Here is a 21,876-nt window from a genome sequence, read left to right on the forward strand (position 1 = left end):
CCCCTTTTGAAGCCTCTGAGATTGGGGGACTTAAAAAAGGCGCACAAGGAGACTTGAAGCACAAAAGATTTTGATAGGTGGGTGGCCTCATGAGGCAGATCCTGATAATGGTATTATGGCCCATGGAGCCAAAAAGTTTTCCCACTCCTGCCATAGGCTAAACCTTTTGGCACTGACCAAGCAGACTGGCAACTACTACTTTTATCTGTTGAAATAGCTGCTCACCCTATAATTGGGCCATGCTGGAATGAAACACTGATACTTTATGTATCTTGTGTACAGGCTTGCAATTTATCATATTTCTTGCAAGAGACACAGACCAAGATTACCTACAAAGGTCTTTACAACAGGCATCTACATGGCTTTAAAATAATGCATGCACATACATGTACTTCTGCTCACCTTGCACCTACATTTTATATGCAGTTATAATTTCATACTTTGTACTAGTTTCAGCTGGTGAATCGAAAACATCTTGGGGGCAAGTCAAGGAGAAATCAACAGACAAGGCCCTGGTACTCATACGGAATGTATTTAGAGAACTGGGGTGGCGGGGGGAGAACGACTCACATTGAACAGCTATGTTATTTTAAATTGGTTTTATGTTTTATGCGTACAAGGCAGTGCTGGAATTTCAAAGTTGGCTTTTGCTTGCATTCATCATAAAACATGTTATATGAGGAGCTGCTGCTGCTACCACTAGCAAAACAGCTGCTGCTAGAAAATAAGAGGCCAATGGTCTTAACAATTTATTTTTCCTCTGGTAAGTACGCCTGATAAATGGGGTTCAGTATTTTATGGAAAAATTAACATTGTTTTCAGTCATTCTGCAGACACAGACTTTTGAAACAGACTTCTGAAATCTATTTTTATATTTTAAAATCCTGCTGATGTGTTCATTGTATCTAGAGATGGTGTCAATAGCTGGATAATGCCTTTTTGTTTGCTAAGAGATTGCCCTTATTTTGATGAATGACAGCTAAGTACTTGAAATTCAAAACAACAATCTATTCCTGCTTCTCAGACTTTTGCAAAGTGAAAAGCCACATTTGGCACCGATCAATACCAAATTCTTTGCCACAGGCCATGCACTATTAGGCTTTGGTAATTGAGTGGGACATTACTTCTCGAAACAGAAGCAATTAACAGACCTACCATTTCCTGGCAAAGCCCTTGTAGGGTTGCACTCAGGTTTTTTTGTGTGTACTTGGCTATGATACCTGAGTACAAAATACATGAGCTGCACGTCAGCTATGAAGCGTATTACATGAATTGTGTGCCCTTGTTTCTTTACAATACAGTATATGCAAATAGACACCTGATCTTATTCACTTTGCTTCTGAGTTATGTTTTGATACACATCAGAAATCAATCAGAAGCTTTGGCCTAGCTGTTGAATGAAGTCCTGATTCAAGTCTTAGCTTCACACCAAGAAAAGAATGAATAATCATCCATTTGTTTTCTCTCAAACTTTAAAAAACAGAAACAGGAATGGAGAATTTGTCACTGTTACAGATACCTGATACAGGTGAAAAACAGTGTTAAAGGTAAAAGTAAAGGTACCCCTGCCCGTACGGGCCAGTCTTGACAGACTCTAGGGTTGTGCACTCATCTCACTCTAGAGGCCGGGAGCCAGCGCTGCCCGCATCTGGCGAGCCAGCGCAGCACACGGAACGCCGTTTACCTTCCCGCTGGTAAGCGGTCCCTATTTATCTATTTGCACCCGGGGGTGCTTTCGAACTGCTAGGTTGGCAGGCGCTGGGACCGAGCAGCGGGAGCGCACCCCGCCGCAGGGATTTGAACCGCCGACCATGCGATCGGCAAGTCCTAGGTGCTGAGGTTTTACCCACAGCGCCACCCGTGTCCCTAAGTGTTGATTACCATTAAAAACAGTGTTGATTACCATTAAATCTGGATACAGTTTGGCCATGAGTTCATCCTCAGAGAGGAATGAGTCCATTATATCACTTACAAGCATCCTTTCAGGAGGGCAGAGGGAGGTCAAAGGAAGAAGCAGGCAGGTCTCTATCCTGTCACAAGGGAAGAGACCGTGACAAAAACCTAGAACACAAGTGCTCTGCAAGCTGTGGATACCTTGGGAACATTACTCAGTGCAACATAAGACCTCTCCCCTGTTGCTCTCCTAAGCAGCACATCAAGAAACTGTCAGGGAGGGTGTGTGTGTGGTTTTTCCTGCTTCCTCCAAAAGCTAAAATGAAACTCCATCTCCTTCCAGAACTTCTTTAACATATATGTAGAATGGAAAAGAGCAAGGTTGGTGATGGCCACCAAAAAACTGGGAGGGAAATGGCTTAGGCTTGGGATCCCTTTTGATGGTCATCTGTGGCTTAGGTGTTAATCCCAGGAAGCTTCTTTCTCCTGTGACCTCATTCCGGCTGGCTGGTCAGTAGGGAGATTGGAGCTCTCCAATTCTGGCGGAAAGCAAGCCAGAGGTTCTCAAGGTTCTCTACTGTTTCTGATGATTCCATCTTAGGCAGGCTCCCTACAGCTGTTTACAAGCTCAAGAGAGATGTGCAGAGACCACAATCAACTTGGGAGTATGTTCAGATTAAAACAAACAAACAAAAACCCCTGTGCTCAGAGGCCTTTGTGCTTATTAGGAAAAAGTTGTTGTCATCATCTGCACAGTTGAGCTTCTTAAGAATAATCTTCTGGCACATGAATGAATATATATATATATATATAGAGAGAGAGAGAGAGAGAGAGAGATACTGGATGTAAGATGTTAGCTTGCTGATCCCTTGTGAATCTAGGGACTCACATACATTTCTTTTACTACATTTGAGCATAAAATTTCATCTATGTAACTTTATTATTTAGATTTCTTAGCGATTTTTGTGGAAAGCAAGCTGTGCATACCATAAAATTTAAAAAGTGAAGTCAAACACAAGACATATTTTACATATTGTCATAACACAGGGAAAATAAAAACTTCAACTTCTTATATTTTTATGCATGGTTTCAAACACCTAAGAGGTGGATTGAGGAAGATTTACCAATTCACTATGGAGTAGTTGAGGCTTGAGTACAGCAAGGAAGTGTGTGAACTTGTTTCTGGCAATAATGGAGATGCAGTAGCACATATATGGCTGCAGTTACCAATCAAATTCATGCATCAGATCATTCCTTGCTTTTTCTGTTCTAAGGGGAGATCAACCTTTTTCCTCTGCAAGCAGCTGAAAAATGAGTTTGAAAGCAAGTCCAGGGAATGAATATGGTGGAAGAGAAACAAAGCAGCCCATCAGCAAGCTGACCCCAAGAGAGGCTCCCTAAACTAGCGCTGTAACAAAGTAACTGCTGTGCCAAGAAACCAGATGTGATCACTGAAAGAACAGCTCCACAGCTTGGTGCCCTCAAAAGACTATAAAATGTCAACAACATACTACAAAGTCAAGGAGAAATAAAGTAAGCCTATCTAACTTCTGAAATTAAGGCTAAAATGCTATTCCATGTGGAATGCACATCTCTAATATGCATAACACATTGGATGCAACATTGTGTGAGTGCAAGTTCACTCCCCTATCTCACAGGCAATTTGCATCTCTACAATATTTGTATTTGGGAAATGAGCGTTTTACTGCAGAGTCTTTTGCCTCTTTAGTTTTTGGGTTTATTCAAAGCTGGTTTATCCTCAGATTCAGGATAGTCATACAGCTACTGAACTCAGCTGCAAGTAACAGAGATCAGCTGTGGGTATTGTAAAGCTATATTTCCACCTATCCACCTACAAAGTTACTGGAGAAAGAGCCTATGCAACTAGGAAAGATAATGGATTAATTCTGCCTCCCAAATATTCAGATTGTGGTGTGGCCCAATCATTTTATGATATCTATGGCAGAGAAAAGTATGTTTGATTTAAATAATTCAATGCTTTTATGGGGGGGGGGGAACAACCCACACTCTCAGCTTGGAACTTATACTATTTGTGCTCCACCTGCTAGTACTTTATAGAATTTCAACCAAACACAACTCAGCATTTATTTGCCAAAGAAAAGCCAGTTCAAGAGCAGAAACGGTAACACCAAGAAATTGGCTCTCTGGTCTAGCTCACTCTGCATTCCAGACTCAGCTTCTGACTCTACTAGTAGTTGTGGTCTAAACCATTGAGACTCTTGGGCTTGCTGATCAGAAGGTCAGCGGTTCGAATCTGATTTTCTGATTTCAACTAAGCTCCCTCTAGCTACACAACTGTTTATATTTCCAGACAAGGAATGGGCTCTGTTTATATCTACAGTTTTGAGCAACCAATGTGGAGAAGGGTGTGTGTGCTCAGGAGAGCCTCTCGCACCCGTTTTCTTGTCCAACAGCCCTACAGTGCTGTCAGTCAGGTCTTACTGCCTGGTAGTTGCTGCCACCACCCTTCCACTCACTCTCACAGCCCAGATGGGAGGGGATTGATGATGCATTAAAACACCTTGAGCTTGTGCATCCTGCACTCCTTGGTACAACCTGCTCACAACTTGCTGGGGGAAGCAGGGCTAGCTATCGGGGGCTTATTCTGCCCAAGATCAAAGCAGCTTGCTTGGTTCCCTGGTAGATCCACCTCAGCTTCCTAAAACCCAGGCCAGGAACTCTGAAACCCATGCACACTGCATTCCCCAGGGGGTAGAGGCAGCCCATGCTCCCCTAGTCTTTCCCAGTGCTCCGAAGAACACACTGGTCTCTTAGGACTCCTAAACTTTCAGTAAAATGGATTCCAAAACGTCTAGTTGTCGGGATCTCAGATTCTCCTTCGTCTCTCAGTTGCCTTCCAGACCATCAGCCATGGTATCCCTTCTGGAGTGGCTGTCCAAGTTGGCACTACATTGCAGTGTTTCCACTTGCATTTGAATAGTTGGTTCACTCATGATTATCCAACTCTTAATAATTCTGCTGCCCCTGAACATGTGTGTGTGTGTGTGTGTGTGTGTGTGTGTGTGTGTGTGTTTGTGACCAGGAGAGGGCATTCTTTGTGGCAGTTGCTAAGCTGTGGAATTCCCTTTTAGAAAGGCGTTTAGCTTGTAATCGGTTTTAACTGTCGGGGTGGGGAGCCTTTTTGAGTAATTTTTATTTTTACTTGCTGTCTTGCTGTTTTCTGCTGCTATTTTAATGTTTTCATGCTTTTGTATTAAATCAAAAGTGACATTTTGAATTGTTAACTTGTGGTTTTATTTTTGCTGCTAGGTGCCTTGAGCTTTTTTGAGGAAAGGCAGGCTATAATAAACAAAATAAATAATAAATAATTGTGAGAGTGGAGACAGATGATTGCTGCTTTCTATGGATTACCAGCTGACGTGTGGCAGATTTTCAAGCAATCATTGCACTGTTAGTGGTTGTCTGCTTCAGTCCACAGATTGCAAAAATATAGCCTATAGACTTGCTCTTGGGCCCATGCGAGCTGTATGCCAGCACAGTCCTGGACTGTGTGCAGCCATCACAGGGAAGAGGTGATCATCCTACAAATGCCTGTCAACTAATCTGTGAACTGGATCTTAGCTCAAGAGACCTTTTTCATGCTTCAGGTTGAGATGTGATGGGACAAATCTTTCTGCTTCTGTCCTTGATTCACAGAACTCTCATTTTAGGGAACATAAAATTATTTTCAATCTGAACCTCTTCATAATCCTTGAAATGCAAAAGTCCACCAGAAAGTCCATTCCCATGATAAAAATACATATGGTGGGGTTCACCTAACAAGTACCATTCAGTGGGGCTAGCCTCCCTCTACCCCTAAAACTGACTCGGAAAAACCCTCTGAATGATGCATAGCAGGAGGAGAAGGGGGATAGGCCTGTCTGGGAAGTCGAACTGTTTGCACTGACAGAACACTCACCTTACCACAGTGCCGAATTCCTCCTATATAAATCTAAATATTTTTGTATAAGTTAAAAGTGAATGGTTACGTATTGCAAACCTTCTCCAAAGATTACTATGACCATCACAAATTATACATTTATTTTAGAAGGCAAACTTCATATATAACACATAACAAAAACTATCGGTTTTAGGCACACTTATTTAAGCAGTGGTTTATAAAACATGGTTCTGTTCCAATCGAAGCATTTTTCAGAGTACATCTGAATCTTACAGGCTTAAGATGGTTTTGCCTACTAATTCTTCATTGATCAGAATATAAAATGTGAGCAGTTGAGAGACAGAATGTATGTAACTGTTCTTTCAAGTTTCATGTTTTATAATTGTATGAGAAAATAAGAGGGACAATGCCATCTTCTGGCCAAATCAAGTTAGCATGGAATAAAGATATTAATTAACTTCCATACTTAATACACACTTGGCTCTTCAAAGTTTAAATTTCCCTTTCTCGTGAGTTTTGGCATTATATGAAAAGAAATGTGCTTATTTACCAGAAGCATAAGCTTACTCTTAAAATGAAAATAATTAACATAGCATTTGTCTCACTTATTGCTACTGACTGTTACACAAAAAGATTTAGCATTATTTATGCTAGATTTAGTTGAAACCAGTACAAAGAAGAAGAAAAAAACATTTCTTGTTATTGCACATGCAGACTGTTCTTCAGGAGAAGAGGCTTAGGACAAATAAAAAAATCTATGATCCAAATTCAGAGGTGTATCCAGCCATGTCACTCATCTGACAGAATGGGGAAGGAGAGGAGACAAATGAGCTTCCCTCCCCATTCTTCTGATAGAAGCCTTACCATCAGCTGAGTGACACTGCTTATACAACCCATTGCAAGTTTGCAGCAGAAGCTAGCTGTGGAAGCACTAACTGACAAGATCCTTTGATGTCTCCAAGAACTCCCCCCCCCCAAAAAAAAAGATACCAAGCAAAATGTTTCATGTATAAAAAGAGCATTTCCTTGAAAAATGATGACAGCAAAGAAACAACAGAAAAATGCAACAGAAAAATGGACTTGGGTGTTGTGCTTCTAAAAAGAAAAAAGACCTATATAGTGGGAGGGGCAAGCTGGCACTCACTGGGCACCTGGCATTTCAGCTGCAGAGCTGCGAGGAAGCCTTGCTTATTCCGTGGCTAAGGGATGTGCTGTGAGTTATCTTTTTATGTTACATCTGTTTCCCCCTGTTTTAGAAGTGGGTTCTGTTAGTAACTGGATCAACGAGGAAGCCTCTTCTGAGACATATGCTCTCCCTGCCACTTCTCTGTTAGCTACAGCAGGATACTCCAAACATCTCTAAATCATAGTTTCCATACTGTGTTTCTGGGGAGGCCTTACTTACTTGAAAGCAATAGCTGAACAGAAGATGCAAAGAATATGGAAACTTTTTTTTGCATTTTAATCCAATGAACGCACTTTAAAAAAGAAGAGTGTACATCAGAGTTACAGCTGTCTTGTTGCTTCTTCAGCATTTAATATGTGACATTTAAGAATATTACATTTATTTATTTATTAAAAAAGAAAAACCAATCATGGATATATCAGAAGACATTTACCTGGGTTTTTGTAGATACTGAGTACATCCTTGAAATAATGAGGTAAAAATCTTTCTAGTAAAAGCAGCACATCCTCCAATTCCTCCAGAATCCCCACAAGTAGGAAATTTTCATTCACATTCACTTTTGCTCTTTCAAGGGCCCATTCCCCAGGCTCCCTTCAAGAACATAAAAGAAAAGAATCTTTAAATTGAATTTGCAAACAAAAGTTTTACTCTGTAATAAAAACTGAGTTTAGAACAATTCACAGTATTAAGGCTGCTAGGCAGCTAGAATATTTTGCCAACTGCGGAATATCAATCATTTTTAATGTTCGCTATCTAAGTTTCTGTGACATATTTTAAGACTTTCAAATAATCTTGTTTTTAAGCCATCAATATACCAAGAAGCTGACATATGGCTTGCCCTGCACAGCATAGCCCAGATTTCACTAACCTGGTGCCCTCCAGAGGTTTGGACTATAACTCTTATCAGCCTCAGACAGCACCTGAGTTGTAATCTAAAATTTCTGGAGCGCACCAGGTGAGTAAAAGGTAGCATAAACCTCATTAGGTTTAGCAACTTAAAGCAACAATGGATCTGCCTAATCAAGGGATCTAAGCCGTCAATCGTGGCCTATTTGTGGTTGGGAATGTTATATGGTCAGCAGGCCAAATCCTTATCTCCCCTACCCAAATTAGACAGCACTCACCCATCACATCACTTGGTGTCACTATGACACCAGGAGATGGTCACTGGAGTTCAAGGCAGCATGCAAGGTTTGCAAAGAGCCCTGGGTGGTAGTTTAAAGTGCCTTTATTCAGGAGGCCTGAAATCACCACACATCAGCTGATAGACAGTGACTTCAAGTCTACTTCTGGCAGGGAATTGGCTGTGTCATCAGGTTCAGTTGCATCTCCACATGCCCCACATCTGATGTCACAGATGGGGCAGGTGGCTATATTCTGGCAAAAGCTGGATATTGAATTCTGGACAAATTGATGCTTTTTGAGGTGTGAAAAGAAGAGGCTTATTAGAGCCATCTTATTTTTGCATTCCTTCTATTCAGTATTTTAGAAAGGGAAGGGAAGGTCGATTGATCTGTCCTCTCTTTTTTTGTCCAGTCCTTTAGCATTTGGCACAGCTTGCTTTCTAACGCAATCTGTGAACTGGTATTCTGCACAACTCCTTAACTTTCATATTAATTACCAGCATGATATAATTTGGGCTCTCTGCTGTTTTCTGTGGAACATTCCAAAACTGAAATCACCCCAGCTCCAGTAGGTGGTAAGAAATAACTTGGAAAAGGGAGATAACATAGTTACCTGCATCTTGGATGCTGTCCACAAAAATATGGAATAATATAAAATAACCTGGGATTGGAACATTCAGGGTAGTTCTCAAGAATGCATACGTTAATATCCTAAAAGAAGGGGAGGGGGGAAGAAAAGAAAATGTTGTAAATGAACTATGAAGTTCTCTGTTGTCTTCCAGTGATGGAGCACAGATCTAAGGCCCGAATTGTCGAACAAACCATTGCATCAACATGATTTACTACATTCAGAAGGGAATCCTCATGTTTTATTTATATTGCTTTTGAAACTTACAGGTGTATGGGTGTGTAAAAGTAAAGGTAAAGTGACCCCTGACCATTAGGTCCAGTCGTGGCCGACTCTGGGGTTGCGGCGCTCATCTCGCTTTATTGGCCAAGGGAGCCGGCGTACAGCCAGTCATGTGGCCAGCATGACTAAGCCACTTCTGGCGAACCAGAGCAGCACACGGAAAGGCTGTTTACCTTCCCGCCGGAGCGGTACCTATCTATCTACTTGCACTTTGACATGCTTTCGAACTGCCAGGTTGGCAGGAGCAGGGACCGAGCAACGGGAGCTCACCCCGTTGCAGGGATTCGAACCGCTGACCTTCTGATCGGCAAGTCCTAGGCTCTGTGGTTTAACCCACAGTGCCATCCATGTCCCTCTATGGGTGTGTAGATGCCCTTTAAAAACAAAACAAGATCCAGTTATATCCGCTTCCTTGCTAACAGAAACCTGTTTGTGCAATGGAACTTCTTATTTCTTTTCTCCCCTTTCCAGCCACACCTGCAATCCCAAAATCTGATATGGAGGCTCTCTCCAAACTTTTGAAGCAGATTTGGGATATACGGGCAGCTGCAGGGAGATGGAGAAGGAAAAGCGCCGCTGTGCAAGCAGACAGCTGCTCATGCTACACTGAATCTCACCCATAATTTTAAGATCAGCACGAGTATTGGAAATATCAGTTCCTTTACAAAATATTCAGCTACAAGTTATCTAACTACAGAAAGTTTTGTTAAGTTATGCATCCCTTTAAAATGCAATGTTTTATAGTATACACTTATGCAGCTAAAGAGGCTGAAATCTGGAACTTGTCCAGTGAACTCCTTTCCACCATACCCTCAAATTGGCTAGGAAGTTTCTGGGAGTAAACCTGTGGGGGGTGGGGAAGCCATTATTGTTTTTGAAATTTTCACACTTGCAAGTTAACAGTTCCTTCAGCTCATGTATTCATAGTCTTTAAAATGGACAAAATGAATATGGATAGTGGGTTAGTGGTAATTTATCAAGAACCTGATTAAATTTCCAAAAGTGAGTAACAATGCATTTAGTCTCAGACCAGAAATTATACAGATGTATGTCAGAGGCAGAGTTTGCTGCAACAAATCTTCTCAAGTTTGTTTTTTCCCTTTTAAATCTTTAACTGTTTCAAAATCAAATGTATAAATCTGGCACAGTCTTCACATTCATGTAACAATTCCAATAGCACAAACTGTGCTGAACAAATTTGTGGAGGTATTCCAAAAATGAAGCATAAATATTCACAACCATATTTGAGGAATTATGTATTAGCAAATTAGAATACAGTGGTACCTCGGGTTACAGACACTTCAGGTTACAGACTCCACAAACCCAGAAATAGTACCTAGGGTTAAAAACTTTGCTTCAGGATGAGAACAGAAATCGTGCGGCGGCAGTGGGAGGCCTCATTAGCTAAAGTGGTACCTCAGGTTAAGAACAGTTTCAGGTTATGAACGGACCTCCAGAACGAATTACCATAAGTTCTTAACCCGAGGTACCACTGTACTGTGTTTGTAAAATGTGTTAATTCTACGCAGAATTAGATAAATTAACAGGAAGGATCTGAAACTGACAAGATCACAAGTTTACCAAGGACTGGAGCAAATTTGTGGACTATATGAAAAGCATTTGTGATACGCAAATAACGTTTGTGGGTTTACAGGAAGCTTTGTGAAGAAATAATATTAGAAACACTGTAAAAAAGGGAATAAGGGAATAGGTTTATTTAAAATAAAAGGCAATGTTAAATTTAGAATTGCGGATAGAAGATTAGAAAACGGAAGATTCGCGGGTGAGCTGAAGGAAGTCAAAATTACGTATTTGTGATAATATTGAAAATGTATGTTTACCGGTAAATCTTGTATTGAAAATTGAATAAAAATATTTTTTTTTTAAAAAAGGATAGACCTTAAATGGAAAAAGTTTTAAATACCACTAATCTAATGGCTCCAACAATGCACACTTAAAAGCATATTATTCAACAGTACATATTTGTGTAATTCTTACTATAGAATTAAAATAATTATATTGTTTTTAATAGCATGAATTTTAATTTGATTTCAGCTCTGATATGTTGTTGTTGTTGAAGGAATGTTAGCAGGCTATTGACTACAAAACCTTATCCCCTCAAATGTTTGTCCCAGGATTTTGTCTGCTCAACCCTTTAAAGCCTAGGGGCTTCTCTCAGCTAATGAAAATCTACTTTATCTTCTGGCTTTGGTTAAGAAAACTAAGCTTTAAGAAGACCTGTTAAAATCTGTGTTTGCATAACATATTTTGAAAACTACTAAGAGGATTAAAAAAACAAGCTAAAAATTATAAACCTTAAAGCAGAAAGGTTTATATAAGAGCATATTCAAGTATAAGCTATCACAATGTAGACTAAAATCATCTGCAATGGCATATTACTTCCCATGCTAACTGATGATATTCAGGTTGCCATCTAATAAACTGGAAGTATCACATGAATAATATAAATGCATGTGTACACCATCAGTATGGCAACTGAAGACAGAACTACAAATGGACATTTTTTCTGGACCTTTTCTGCTTTTTCAAATGAAATAAGCTATTAAAGTTTCTATAAAATTTGTAAGTCAGAGGAAGCATCTAGAAGTTCTTATAAATCATAATACAGGAAATAAGAAGATCTTGATATGCATGATTTCCTGGTCCAGTGCCTACAGATAGTACAATGGATGTAAGCAGACAAACCTGCACCACCCTTTTAGAAGAATGGATTTTGTTAAAACAGAAGAGCCAGGCTTTAGGTACATCATAAGATTTCACATTAGATACTATTCCATTCCCTAAATAGCTTGATGTTAGAACTGAAGATAAACAAGGGCAATCCTCTCTCTACATCAGAGGTAAGCAAGTATAGGATTGTAGCCTGATTCTTATAGAGAGCCAGGGTTCTGATTTGTGGACCATAGCTTTCCCTAGTGTGTGTTTAACACCACCAATTTTAGTGCAGTTATAAGGAAATATCATGGAGAGAGCACATACGAAAATAACTTCTGAATCCTGACCCCATTTATGTTGAGACAGTTCTTGCACCTACAAATTTAAGAACTGTCCCTCCCAACAGAAACACATTTGAAATAATATATACAAAATGTGATATATAAAACAGTGTTCGAAACTCCCATTGTTCTAGGCGCATTTTGCAACAGGGAATTTCATTAGTGCGAGCAGTTTCTGAGCTCTGGGTGCAGTACTGCACCTAAGATTTCAGATTAAAACTACAGAGTGGAAAGTAAAGAGGACCCTTTTCTGCCTCCCCTGTTCCAGCTACTCTCTGAAGACTGGAGAAAAGACCCTCTTAGGAATATTTGGGGGGTGGACAGGGAAAAGACTAGACCATATGAAAAATGAACATAATGTTTTGCTGCAGTTCATTTATTTTCACTTTGTATTCTTATTATAGAAAAGCACACCTAGACAGTCCATTGTTGCACCCATAACCTCGGTTTAAGCTGCCATTTAGTTCCTAGTTTTCATATCTCAGTTTCTAACACTGATATAAAATGCTCACATACAGCATTTTTGTACTGTCCTTAATGCACCTGTGTGGTTTGAAATAAAATCACACAAAGTTAAAAACAGTCCCAATACAGAAATGGCTAATAAAAAGCAACAGATTAAAAGCAGGGTTAAAAAAAGAGAGCTGTAGTAGCTCTTACTTGTTCTTAGCCTTTTAAGCACTTAATCATGCACTTCCAGATACTAGCCAAATCTAGTTCATCATTATTAAACAATATAACCAAAGGCATCTCATTTTTTTCACCAAATATTTTGCCCTAGCTTTCCATTAGATTTAATTGGTTTTTCTACTTTCATATATATTCCCTAATGAAGATGGAGAGAGATGTCAACTGAAGGCATATCACAAGAGCTGCAGAGGAAGTGGTGAACTATATGAATGGTTTTCAACTAGAAAACAAAACTAAAAAGAGGGAAATGGATTAAAAATATGAAAAAAAAACAATGTGTGAGCCTAGTGAGGGGTGAACTCTCCTTCTAAAGGGGTTTACCTTTCTAACATCACAGCTTGTGTCAACAGTGCTCATCACTGAAAGCCAAAGAAAATTTCCTTGCTCTAGTGAGAATCCTCAAAACCACTTGCCAAACTTCTAATACTCCCCCACCCCCAAAATGCTTATTTACATTACATTATTATTTACAAACAGAGCAAGCTGGTCGTCATACAGGAAACTAGACTTCTTCCATCCTGTCTGGCATGACCCCAGACCACCTTCCCTTCTCTGCATTTATGGCTAAATTTATCCAGTCTACACTTCTGAACCATTTTCCTCTAGATTTTTAAAGAAACCAAAGAGCTGATAGGAAAACAAACAAAGCTAAAAGGCAAAGCACATGACCCAAACAGACTTTGGAAAATTAAGACCCCATTAAAGTTTACATAGATATCTGAAAAAAACTATTATATTTTACACCATATTTCTGCTCATTAGGGCTCTCAATAATACAGTCACTTAGGTGTTTCTCTCTTCTGCTCATTCTAAAGTGGAGAGAGGAGTGTTGAATCCCATTATCTATAGGGAACCATTATCAAAATTAAGTACAAAAAGAATAAACAGATCTGAAGCCTGCTTGTCCAGCTACGCTATTTAGGAGTCATGATGGCTTGAGCAGAGTGGCACATCTGGAAGTTTCTTGACCAAGAAGGCACTATAAGACTATAGCAAAATTATCTGTGGAAATTACTCAAATAGCCCAGAGCATGAGTCAAAAACAGTTCTGCTTATAAGGGGAAGGGGTTGCTGGTACTATCCTGGTATTTAGGAATACAGTTGGAGGAAAGGAAGGGCCCCTGGGGTGAAGATTCCTGTTGAATGCCTCCATTTAATATTTACAAACATACGTGTTAAAAATGAAATCAACATACATACTATTAGGTTACCTTCATCATCAACCATATATAAGATGAGGGATACCTAGCTTGCCAGCAGTACATGTAAAAACGATCTAGGGGTTTTAGTAGACCACAAGCTTAACATGAGTCAATAGTGTGATGCAGCAGCGAAAAAACCTAATGCTAGTCTTGGCTGCATCAACTGAAGTTTAAGGTCCAGATCAAAGGAAGTAATAGTACTGCTCTATTCTGCCTTGGTCAGACCAACCCAAGTTCTGGGCACCAAAATTTAAGGAGGACATTGACAAGCTGGAACATGTGCAGAGGAGGGCAACCAAGATGATCAAGGGTCTGGAAACCAAGTCTTATGAAGGACGGTTAGGGGAGTTGGGCAGGTTTAGCCTGGATAAGAGGAGATGGGAGAGGAGATATGATAGCCATCTTCGAATATTTCAAGGGCTATCATATGGAAGATGGAGCAAGCTGGTTTTCTCCTGCTCCAGAAGGTAGGACCCAAACCAGTAAATCAAGTTATGAGAAAGGCGATTCTGACTAAAAATCAGGAAGAACTTTCTGAATGTAAGAGCTGTTTGACAGTGGAATAGACTCCCTCGGAAGGTGGTGGACTCTCCTTCCTTGGAGGTTTTTAAGCAGAGGTTGGGTGCCCATCTGCCATGGATTCTTGCATTGCAGGGAGTTGGACTAGATGACCCTTGGGGTCCCTTCCAACGCCACAATCCTCTGATTCTATTATATATAAAAATGCATTATTAAAACATTTTCCAGAGAAGTTCATTATCAGCTTGTTTAAATTTCCATTTTTTAATGTTAGTAGAACTTGATCTTGCTTATGAATGCAGGGGGATGGCTAAAGGAAACCATATGCTTAGCAGATGTGGTGCAAAACTGCATGCACAGGCTGCCAATGCTATTTGAGCCAAAGGTTTGCAGCCAATACTATTCCACCATGGGGCCCGTTGCAAGGAGATGTGCCAGTGATAATGCACTGTGCCAGATTGTGTGGGTGTTTCAAGAAAGGGTAAGAGTCCACCAGAGACTACAATAAGGCCAACAGCATTATTTCAATGTCCACACAAGACTGCTGGGGTGACAAGCTACAGTTTCCAGTCCATAACCCTATGCATGGCCACAGTTACCACCAAAGGAAAAATGATTTAATAAAAAAAAAAAAAAAAAAAAAAAAAAACCCCAGAATCCCCTTACTCCTCTTTATCTTCCAGAAATTGGTAACATGATGATTCCAAGGAACAAGATTACTGTCACAGGAAGCAATGTGACTCATGAGTCAGGACTGGACAAAAAAATTGTTGCAAGTGTGTTGTGCTAGCTATGAAGTACATCATAAAATTGGATAGTAGCAAAGCCATGATAAATCTGTGATTGTCAGGAAAGAGGGAGGCCATTTTTACACATTAGGAGGGAAAAGTATAGTAAGGAGATGCACCTTTGCCTTTGTCCGCACTCACCATGAGTTAGCCATGGACAGGGGTGAAGCTAGGCTTTTTTTCCACCCAGGTCAAAGACCCAGTTTGGCAACCCCCCACGTGCATTTGCACACACACACACACACACACACACACACACACACACACACAGCCTCACTGGCATCCCTCTGGAGGCTTCACCTGGGGCAAAAAACCTGTCTAGCCCCCATCCCCTATAGCTGGCTCTGAGCATGGACACTGAAGTGGGAAAGCCATTGTGCACAGAACTTTGTGGAATCAGGGTTCCAGGATCTAGTGAAAGTCTACACACAGAGAGGTATACCCATGCAGGCTTCCCTAGCTCAGTGGTCTATGCTAATGTATGTGTGCTGGGGAATCAGGTGTAGTCATAGGACAGAGGTGTGGTCATGCAGCCCATTTCTACACCATGCCATAAGTAATGTGAGAGGGGGGCTGGAGTGTTGACTCACTCTGATGGGCTCATTTCTCCACGATGGTTGCAGACAGTTGAAAGGGACTCAAGTGGAGGTTAACACTGGGTAGCTCTTCACTACAGGAAAGAGACTGCAGACACACCTTGGGATCATGTGCTCACAGTGTGCAAACCCTTCCTTCCTCAGAGCAAATACCAGCTTTAATCATAGTTAAGTGATACATCATAACTGAAAAGGCAGTAAACATCCCAGGGTAGAAGTATAGAAATATAAGCCCCCTCTCCCTGCCTGCTTTAACAGCATAGAGTGCCATAGGAGAAGCAGCCAGAAAAACGGATGGACGTTCTCTAACTGGAGAAGAACACATTTTTAAAAGAGAAGCATACCAAGTTGCTAAGTTCATATGCTGAACCAAGGAATTATGAGGCATATTTCTAACTCACAGCCAGACCTCAGTAATAAGCCTGCAAACTGTAGCTGTTCCCAAAGAACAAATATTGCCCCTTTGACAAATATTTTCACATAATCTGTCTTCTTCATGCAGTTGTAGTGCTGCATCCAAAGATCTTTGGCTACTGTACAGTTTTTGCTGCTGGGATGACTTTACTGAAATCACATTATTTAGTTGCTAATGCACATTTCCCCCAAACCAGCTAGCACCAGTATATGTAAGCATTTCAAGCAAACACCAGATACCGTGTCTGTGATGTGACCGGTTACAAGTGCCACAACTCACCCAGATTTATTGAGTGCATGTCCCTTCAGTTTCCAGAAGGCACAATTGATTGCGAAATCTTCATGCAACCTAGTGCATTCTGACTTGATTATGTCTTCCTTGGCTTAGCCTTTTAATCCATAGGCTTGAGAGACAATTTACTGCTATGAACCACACTCTGTTTTCAATGGATTTTTAATACTATATAAACATTTATCTTGAAGGCATGGAGCCCTCCCTTGAAGGACTTCACAGTCTGCATTCAGATTGGTTTTCATTGTACTGTACTTATTTGCTTTAGAAAATGCAAACTGCATTTTAAAATGCATAAAATTGTATCTATGCATTTTCAGTTCTAAATGTGTGTTTTTGTGTGTGTGCTGCAAGCTATTGATGCAAAACATTTTATTGCAGCTGGATATCCATATATTTTCCTTATTAGATCAGTTTATACTAGTTTGCCTTAACTTTAGGCATTTAAGAAATTTAAATTCATAATTATAAAAGGTCTCTGGCATTTATCATAGACTTAAGGACTATATTTTTGCATTTTTAATGCATTTGCTGTAGCAAGCAGTTTCTTGTGAACCTTCAGGCAGTTGTTCAAAGACTATGATCAATAATTTGCAAATTAGTCTCTTCTTCAAACACATCAGAAGAAGCAATGTTCTTCTGCCTTTGATTTTCTCTGATCAATGTTTTCAACAGAGATCTCTAAAGTGGTGCTCTATCATGAGTTCTTATTGACAACCTGCCAATACCTAGTTGAAAGTCATGCTGAAGCTGCCAATTTTCATGCTTCCAATGGGAAATTGAGAGATCAGCACGCTCTCCCTATAATGGCCAAATAAAATGGCATGAAGACTAATTTACAGTAAATCTCTTACTCTGTTGCCTTGAAGCTAGGTTTGAAATAAAAGATTCTATCCAGGGCTCACACAAAGGTGCTCATGCCTGGGGAATTCTCCACCCTTTCTCCAAAGCTAGGCACATTTTCTGGAGCTAACCTACAATAAAAGGGCAGTGGAAAGTGGCCCTAGAACAGCGTGTTTCAGTAACTTGTCAATTAACCAACAACTTCACCAGCTTCCATGAGAGCATCTCACCTGGAACATTTTAATGGGTGGAGCTAAAAGGTCCTTGTCCTTATTTTACAATAAGCAACAGCAAATTGTGTTACATGCAATCTGTATTTAGCTGACTTAGCCCATATTACCTTGAATCTGTTCAAATGAAGGGCAATGATTCATTGGGGAAGAGCATGGCATTTACACATACCCACAGCAGCCCATGCGATGGTACAATGCAGACGGCCAAGTCACACTGGGAGAGAACCTGGTTTACTTTTCTATTTCTATTTGTACTTGTAATTTATATTTTCCAAACACTTGACTGTAGGTAACTTTTTTTTTGTTAAATAAAAGCGAGGAAAGTCTTTTTCCATCTCTCTAGTATTCTGGAATAGCAACAAGTTGTTTTATTAGTTTATCTTGCCAAAAGCTTCCATGGCATTTATATTTTACTATGAATAGTTACAATATGTTTCATTTATTTTAATATTTCTAGCAATATCAGAGTTCTCTGGGAGTCTTCATAAGCAAGTAGAGAGGGATGAGCTGGTAGACACCAAATTCCATGGACTTGCAAAAGTTTGTCATAAAGTCCCTCACTGCAGGTTCCCGAGTAAAGTTTGTAGTTGTTGGGAAAGAGACAGGTCCTCTTGTAGATCAGCATCTGGATAAAGAAGGAGTAGTAGAGAGCAGGAATGGCCAGTTATCACAATGAAGAGTTGTAAGAAGTGGGGTCCTGCAAGGACCTGTAGTGGTCATAAATGATCTGGAGTTAGGGATGGATCAGTGAGGCAGCCAAGTCTGCTGAAATCCAAATCACATATACTTCACATATACACTGTGGGGGTCTGAGTTGGCAGTGACTGACCAGGAGACAGATCTTGATATCATGATATATAAAGATATCAGCTATGATGGTGGTGTACTACCTCCACTGTCAGAGCCAGTATGTTTGTGAAGACCTGGGGAATTCCAGATGGATAGCTTCGCGTAGGCATCTGGTTGGCTACTGTGAGAACAGGTTGCTGAATTAAAAGGTCTGAGACATTAAGAGCTCTTCTTGTGTTTTTATGGATAGCAGATTGATGGTGTTGACCCAGTGTATAATAACTGAGAAGGATGAATCCCATGGAGAACATGAGGAAAGGGGTAGAAATTTATAGTGCAAGCACATCAATTTCGGTTCCTGCATCTTGAAAAGGATACTAGAAAGCTGGAAAACATGCAGAAAATGGCAACAAAAACGACCAAGGGGCAAAGGGCTGGTATTGACTTATAAAGCAGCCTGTTTTAATATCAGTAGCTGGGGGATAGAAAGGCAGACAGCACTTTAGCTTTTCCCAAAGTCAATTCGAGTAGCAAAGTTGTGCACACACCATGCAGCAGCTGCTTATACTGTATCTGGCTTTGGATAAAAGACTTGCTGGCTTTAAGTAAAGTCTTGATAAACACAGACATTCACCAAAACACTTAAAACAGCTTATCCAACATTTTGTACAAATTGCTGTTTTCTTTGGAGCAGACTCAAGGCATGAAGCTATATTTACCCTAAGATTCCAAATGGTCAGTGGAATTTTCCACAAACATTTTCGATATTTCAAAGGCCCAAACCTTGGTACTTTGAGGCAGTAGCACATCACATTTGGTAACATAGTCACTGGTGAGAAGTTTAATCCTTTGTTTCTTACAGAGCACACGGGGCAAGCATAAGGAGACAATGAACATTTTGATAGGTCAAAAAGCTAAAACACAGCTCTGAAGTTTAAGTTATACCTCAGGGGTGAAGTCAATAAGAATTTCACTTATTAAATTTACATCTTCACATGGGTGCCAAGAGGTCCATTTGGCTCTAACAAACCAAACAATATCTACAACAACCCAATAAATAATTGCAGTTCTGTATTTTTTTAAAAATCAAGAATAAACCTTTCCTCCTAGCAGCCATGCTTACAGCTGTCATTTTCAGAAACTAAAAAGACCTGATCTAAACTACTTCCTGTGAATGTTTGAAATAGTTTCATTATCTACTACCAGTTTCCCATGAAATTTTCATGCTATTATATTGGTGGGCACGTACTCCAACCTGAGCAAGGAGAAGTTCTGAAACTTTGTGTTTTGCCTTCAGTTTTAAACTAGTGGCTACAAAGTTTCTTTTCCTTGCTGTTTTAAAGTAAGGTATGATTTTATAATTTAGTTGCATTTTGTTTGGTTGTAAATTTTCTATTATTTAAACCCTGTAAGCTATCCAGAGACCTGTCATTATAGGGTGGCTATAAACATTTGTGTGGAAGACATTACACAGCAAAGGGTGTTGTTACCACTAGAAAGTCCAGTTCTATGTTACTATGCTTCTCACTACTGAAGAATCGAGTGTTTGGAGCAAGGCTCCCCAATGTTCTTAAGAATAGCAGGGTATGTTCGTTTCAGTAACATTGCTCACATATAGAACACAGAGAACACAATCAAAAGACCACATGGGCTTACCATATGGGATCGTCTTCAACATACATAAAGCTGTATGAAGCTGGCATGCCAAGTTAGACTCTTGGATCGTCTAATCAAGTGGGTCCCAGATATTTGGAGCAGAATACAAACAGAAACTAGCACAGCCTCTAGCATTAATACAGCACGACCTATTCACTTCCCCTGTCAAAAAGGGCAGGTTGCCATGTTCTGCACCAGCTGCAACCTTGAACCATCTTCAAGGGGAGTGTCACAAAACATGTAGCATAGTGGCAGCCTTCGTTTTCCTCATAGCTGGTTGAAACAACCAATTCACAACTGGATCCGCTTTAATATATCTTTTGCACTGCAAAGAACATTTGGTTGGAAATCACGACCATTGGGGCGGGGGGAAACCCACACCAAAAAAAAAAAAAAAAGCACACACATCTTTACCATTGAGAACAACTGACTTGTTGTAACACATTTTATTGGCAGCCAGCCAGTACTTTCCTCAAATACAAATAACAGTGTTCTTTGAGGAGGACAACTGTCAAGCAAAGACTGCCAAAAAGGACGATAATCCAAGAAAACGATTAGGCCTTTCTATACAAAACAGAAGAAACAGTAAGTGTTTATAATGAGAAAGCTTTCAGTTCACCCAACAATATTTTAGGCCACAGGGCTATCTTAAAAGATATTTAAATCCACTATGTTGTAGCTGAACATAGTTCTGAAGTTACGCACCATAGGTAACCTCAAAGACTTTAAAACTAGCCTGGAAGGCCTAAATGCTACCTAGTTTTTCATTTTCAAGAGAACACTTGAGAGACAGCCAGCACTTGACTCCTACGTCACATGAAAGCAGAGCACATGTAACACTTAGCAAAAGTCTTGAGGTACAAAGTGTACTAGAAACGTTTCACATTTTCTACAGTGATGTTCCCAAAGACTTTGGCATAAATACGCTTTTCCATACTCTTCTGTCTCTTGCACATATCAAAGAACATAAACACATGCAAACTGCACACATAATGGAAAGCTATTAATATGCTCTCAGAAAAAGCTCACATTAAAATTCCCTGTCCCAACAGACTCTTTATAATACATACTGTGACATTCAGAAATATTTACAATGAGTTTGTAATTATTAAGTAGATGGAACACAAGTTTAAAGGAATTGGTGTAACAGGCCTAACAGAATATCCAGTCAACTAATCTACATTTATTTACTGGCAAACTAGTGTTATACCAAATATAAACTATGATTGTTCATAAGATTCTAGTTTATAATTGAAAGAGGTGGAGTAGAGATGGAGAAACAACTGCTATCGGACAAAGCAGAAATGGCAGCAACGCTCTAAGAAAACATGTTCTTTCAGGCCAAAGACCAGCATCCTATTCTCACATTGGCCATCCAGATGCCTGTGGGAAACTCACAAGAAGCATTAGAACACAACAGCACTCTGCCCTCCAGTGGTTTCCAGCAACTGGCATTCAGAAGCACGACTAACTGTGGAGGCAGAGCACATTTATCATGGCCACAGCTATCCTAGCTCTCTCCTCCATAAATCTGTCAATGCTATTTTGAAATTATGCAAGTTTGTGGCCACTACTGCTTCCTGTGGGAGTGAGTTCCATAGTTTAACTATGTGCTGTGTGAATAAGTACAGTGGTTCCTCAGGTTAAGAACTTAATTCGTTCTGGGGGTCCGTTCTTAACCTGAAACTGTTCTTAACCTGAGGTACCATTTTAGCTAATGGGGCCTCCCACTGCCACAGCGCCACCACCGCACGATTTCTGTTCTCATCAAGAAGCAAAGTTCTTAACGCAAGGTACTATTT

General features: G+C 40.1%; 1 protein-coding gene and 1 long non-coding RNA gene across 4 annotated transcripts in view; one reads left to right on the top strand and one right to left on the bottom strand.

Annotated features, from left to right (window-relative positions):
- The window catches only part of LOC144327254 (uncharacterized), a 63,886-nt gene extending 60,610 nt beyond the window's left edge, over positions 1–3,276 (top strand). Inside the window, exon 3 of the long non-coding RNA XR_013392220.1 lies at positions 3,168–3,276. This is a non-coding gene — a long non-coding RNA (uncharacterized LOC144327254). The remainder of the gene's footprint in view (positions 1–3,167) is intronic.
- UST (uronyl 2-sulfotransferase) overlaps positions 1–21,876 on the bottom strand; it is a 158,696-nt gene that overhangs the window by 63,105 nt on the left and 73,715 nt on the right. For 2 of the 3 annotated variants that reach the window (XM_028723633.2, XM_028723632.2), the window contains exons 6-7: positions 8,739–8,836; positions 7,435–7,592 (exon numbers count right to left, since the gene is read on the bottom strand). In XM_028723633.2, the coding sequence (XP_028579466.2) occupies positions 7,435–7,592; positions 8,739–8,836 (256 nt within the window). Of the gene's footprint in view, positions 1–1,773; positions 5,576–7,434; positions 7,593–8,738; positions 8,837–21,876 lie in introns of those variants that run through there. The other variant, XM_028723634.2, reaches the window with a different exon arrangement.

This window comes from Podarcis muralis, chromosome 3 (assembly GCF_964188315.1).
Source record: "Podarcis muralis chromosome 3, rPodMur119.hap1.1, whole genome shotgun sequence".
Taxonomy (NCBI): Eukaryota; Metazoa; Chordata; class Lepidosauria; order Squamata; family Lacertidae; genus Podarcis; species Podarcis muralis.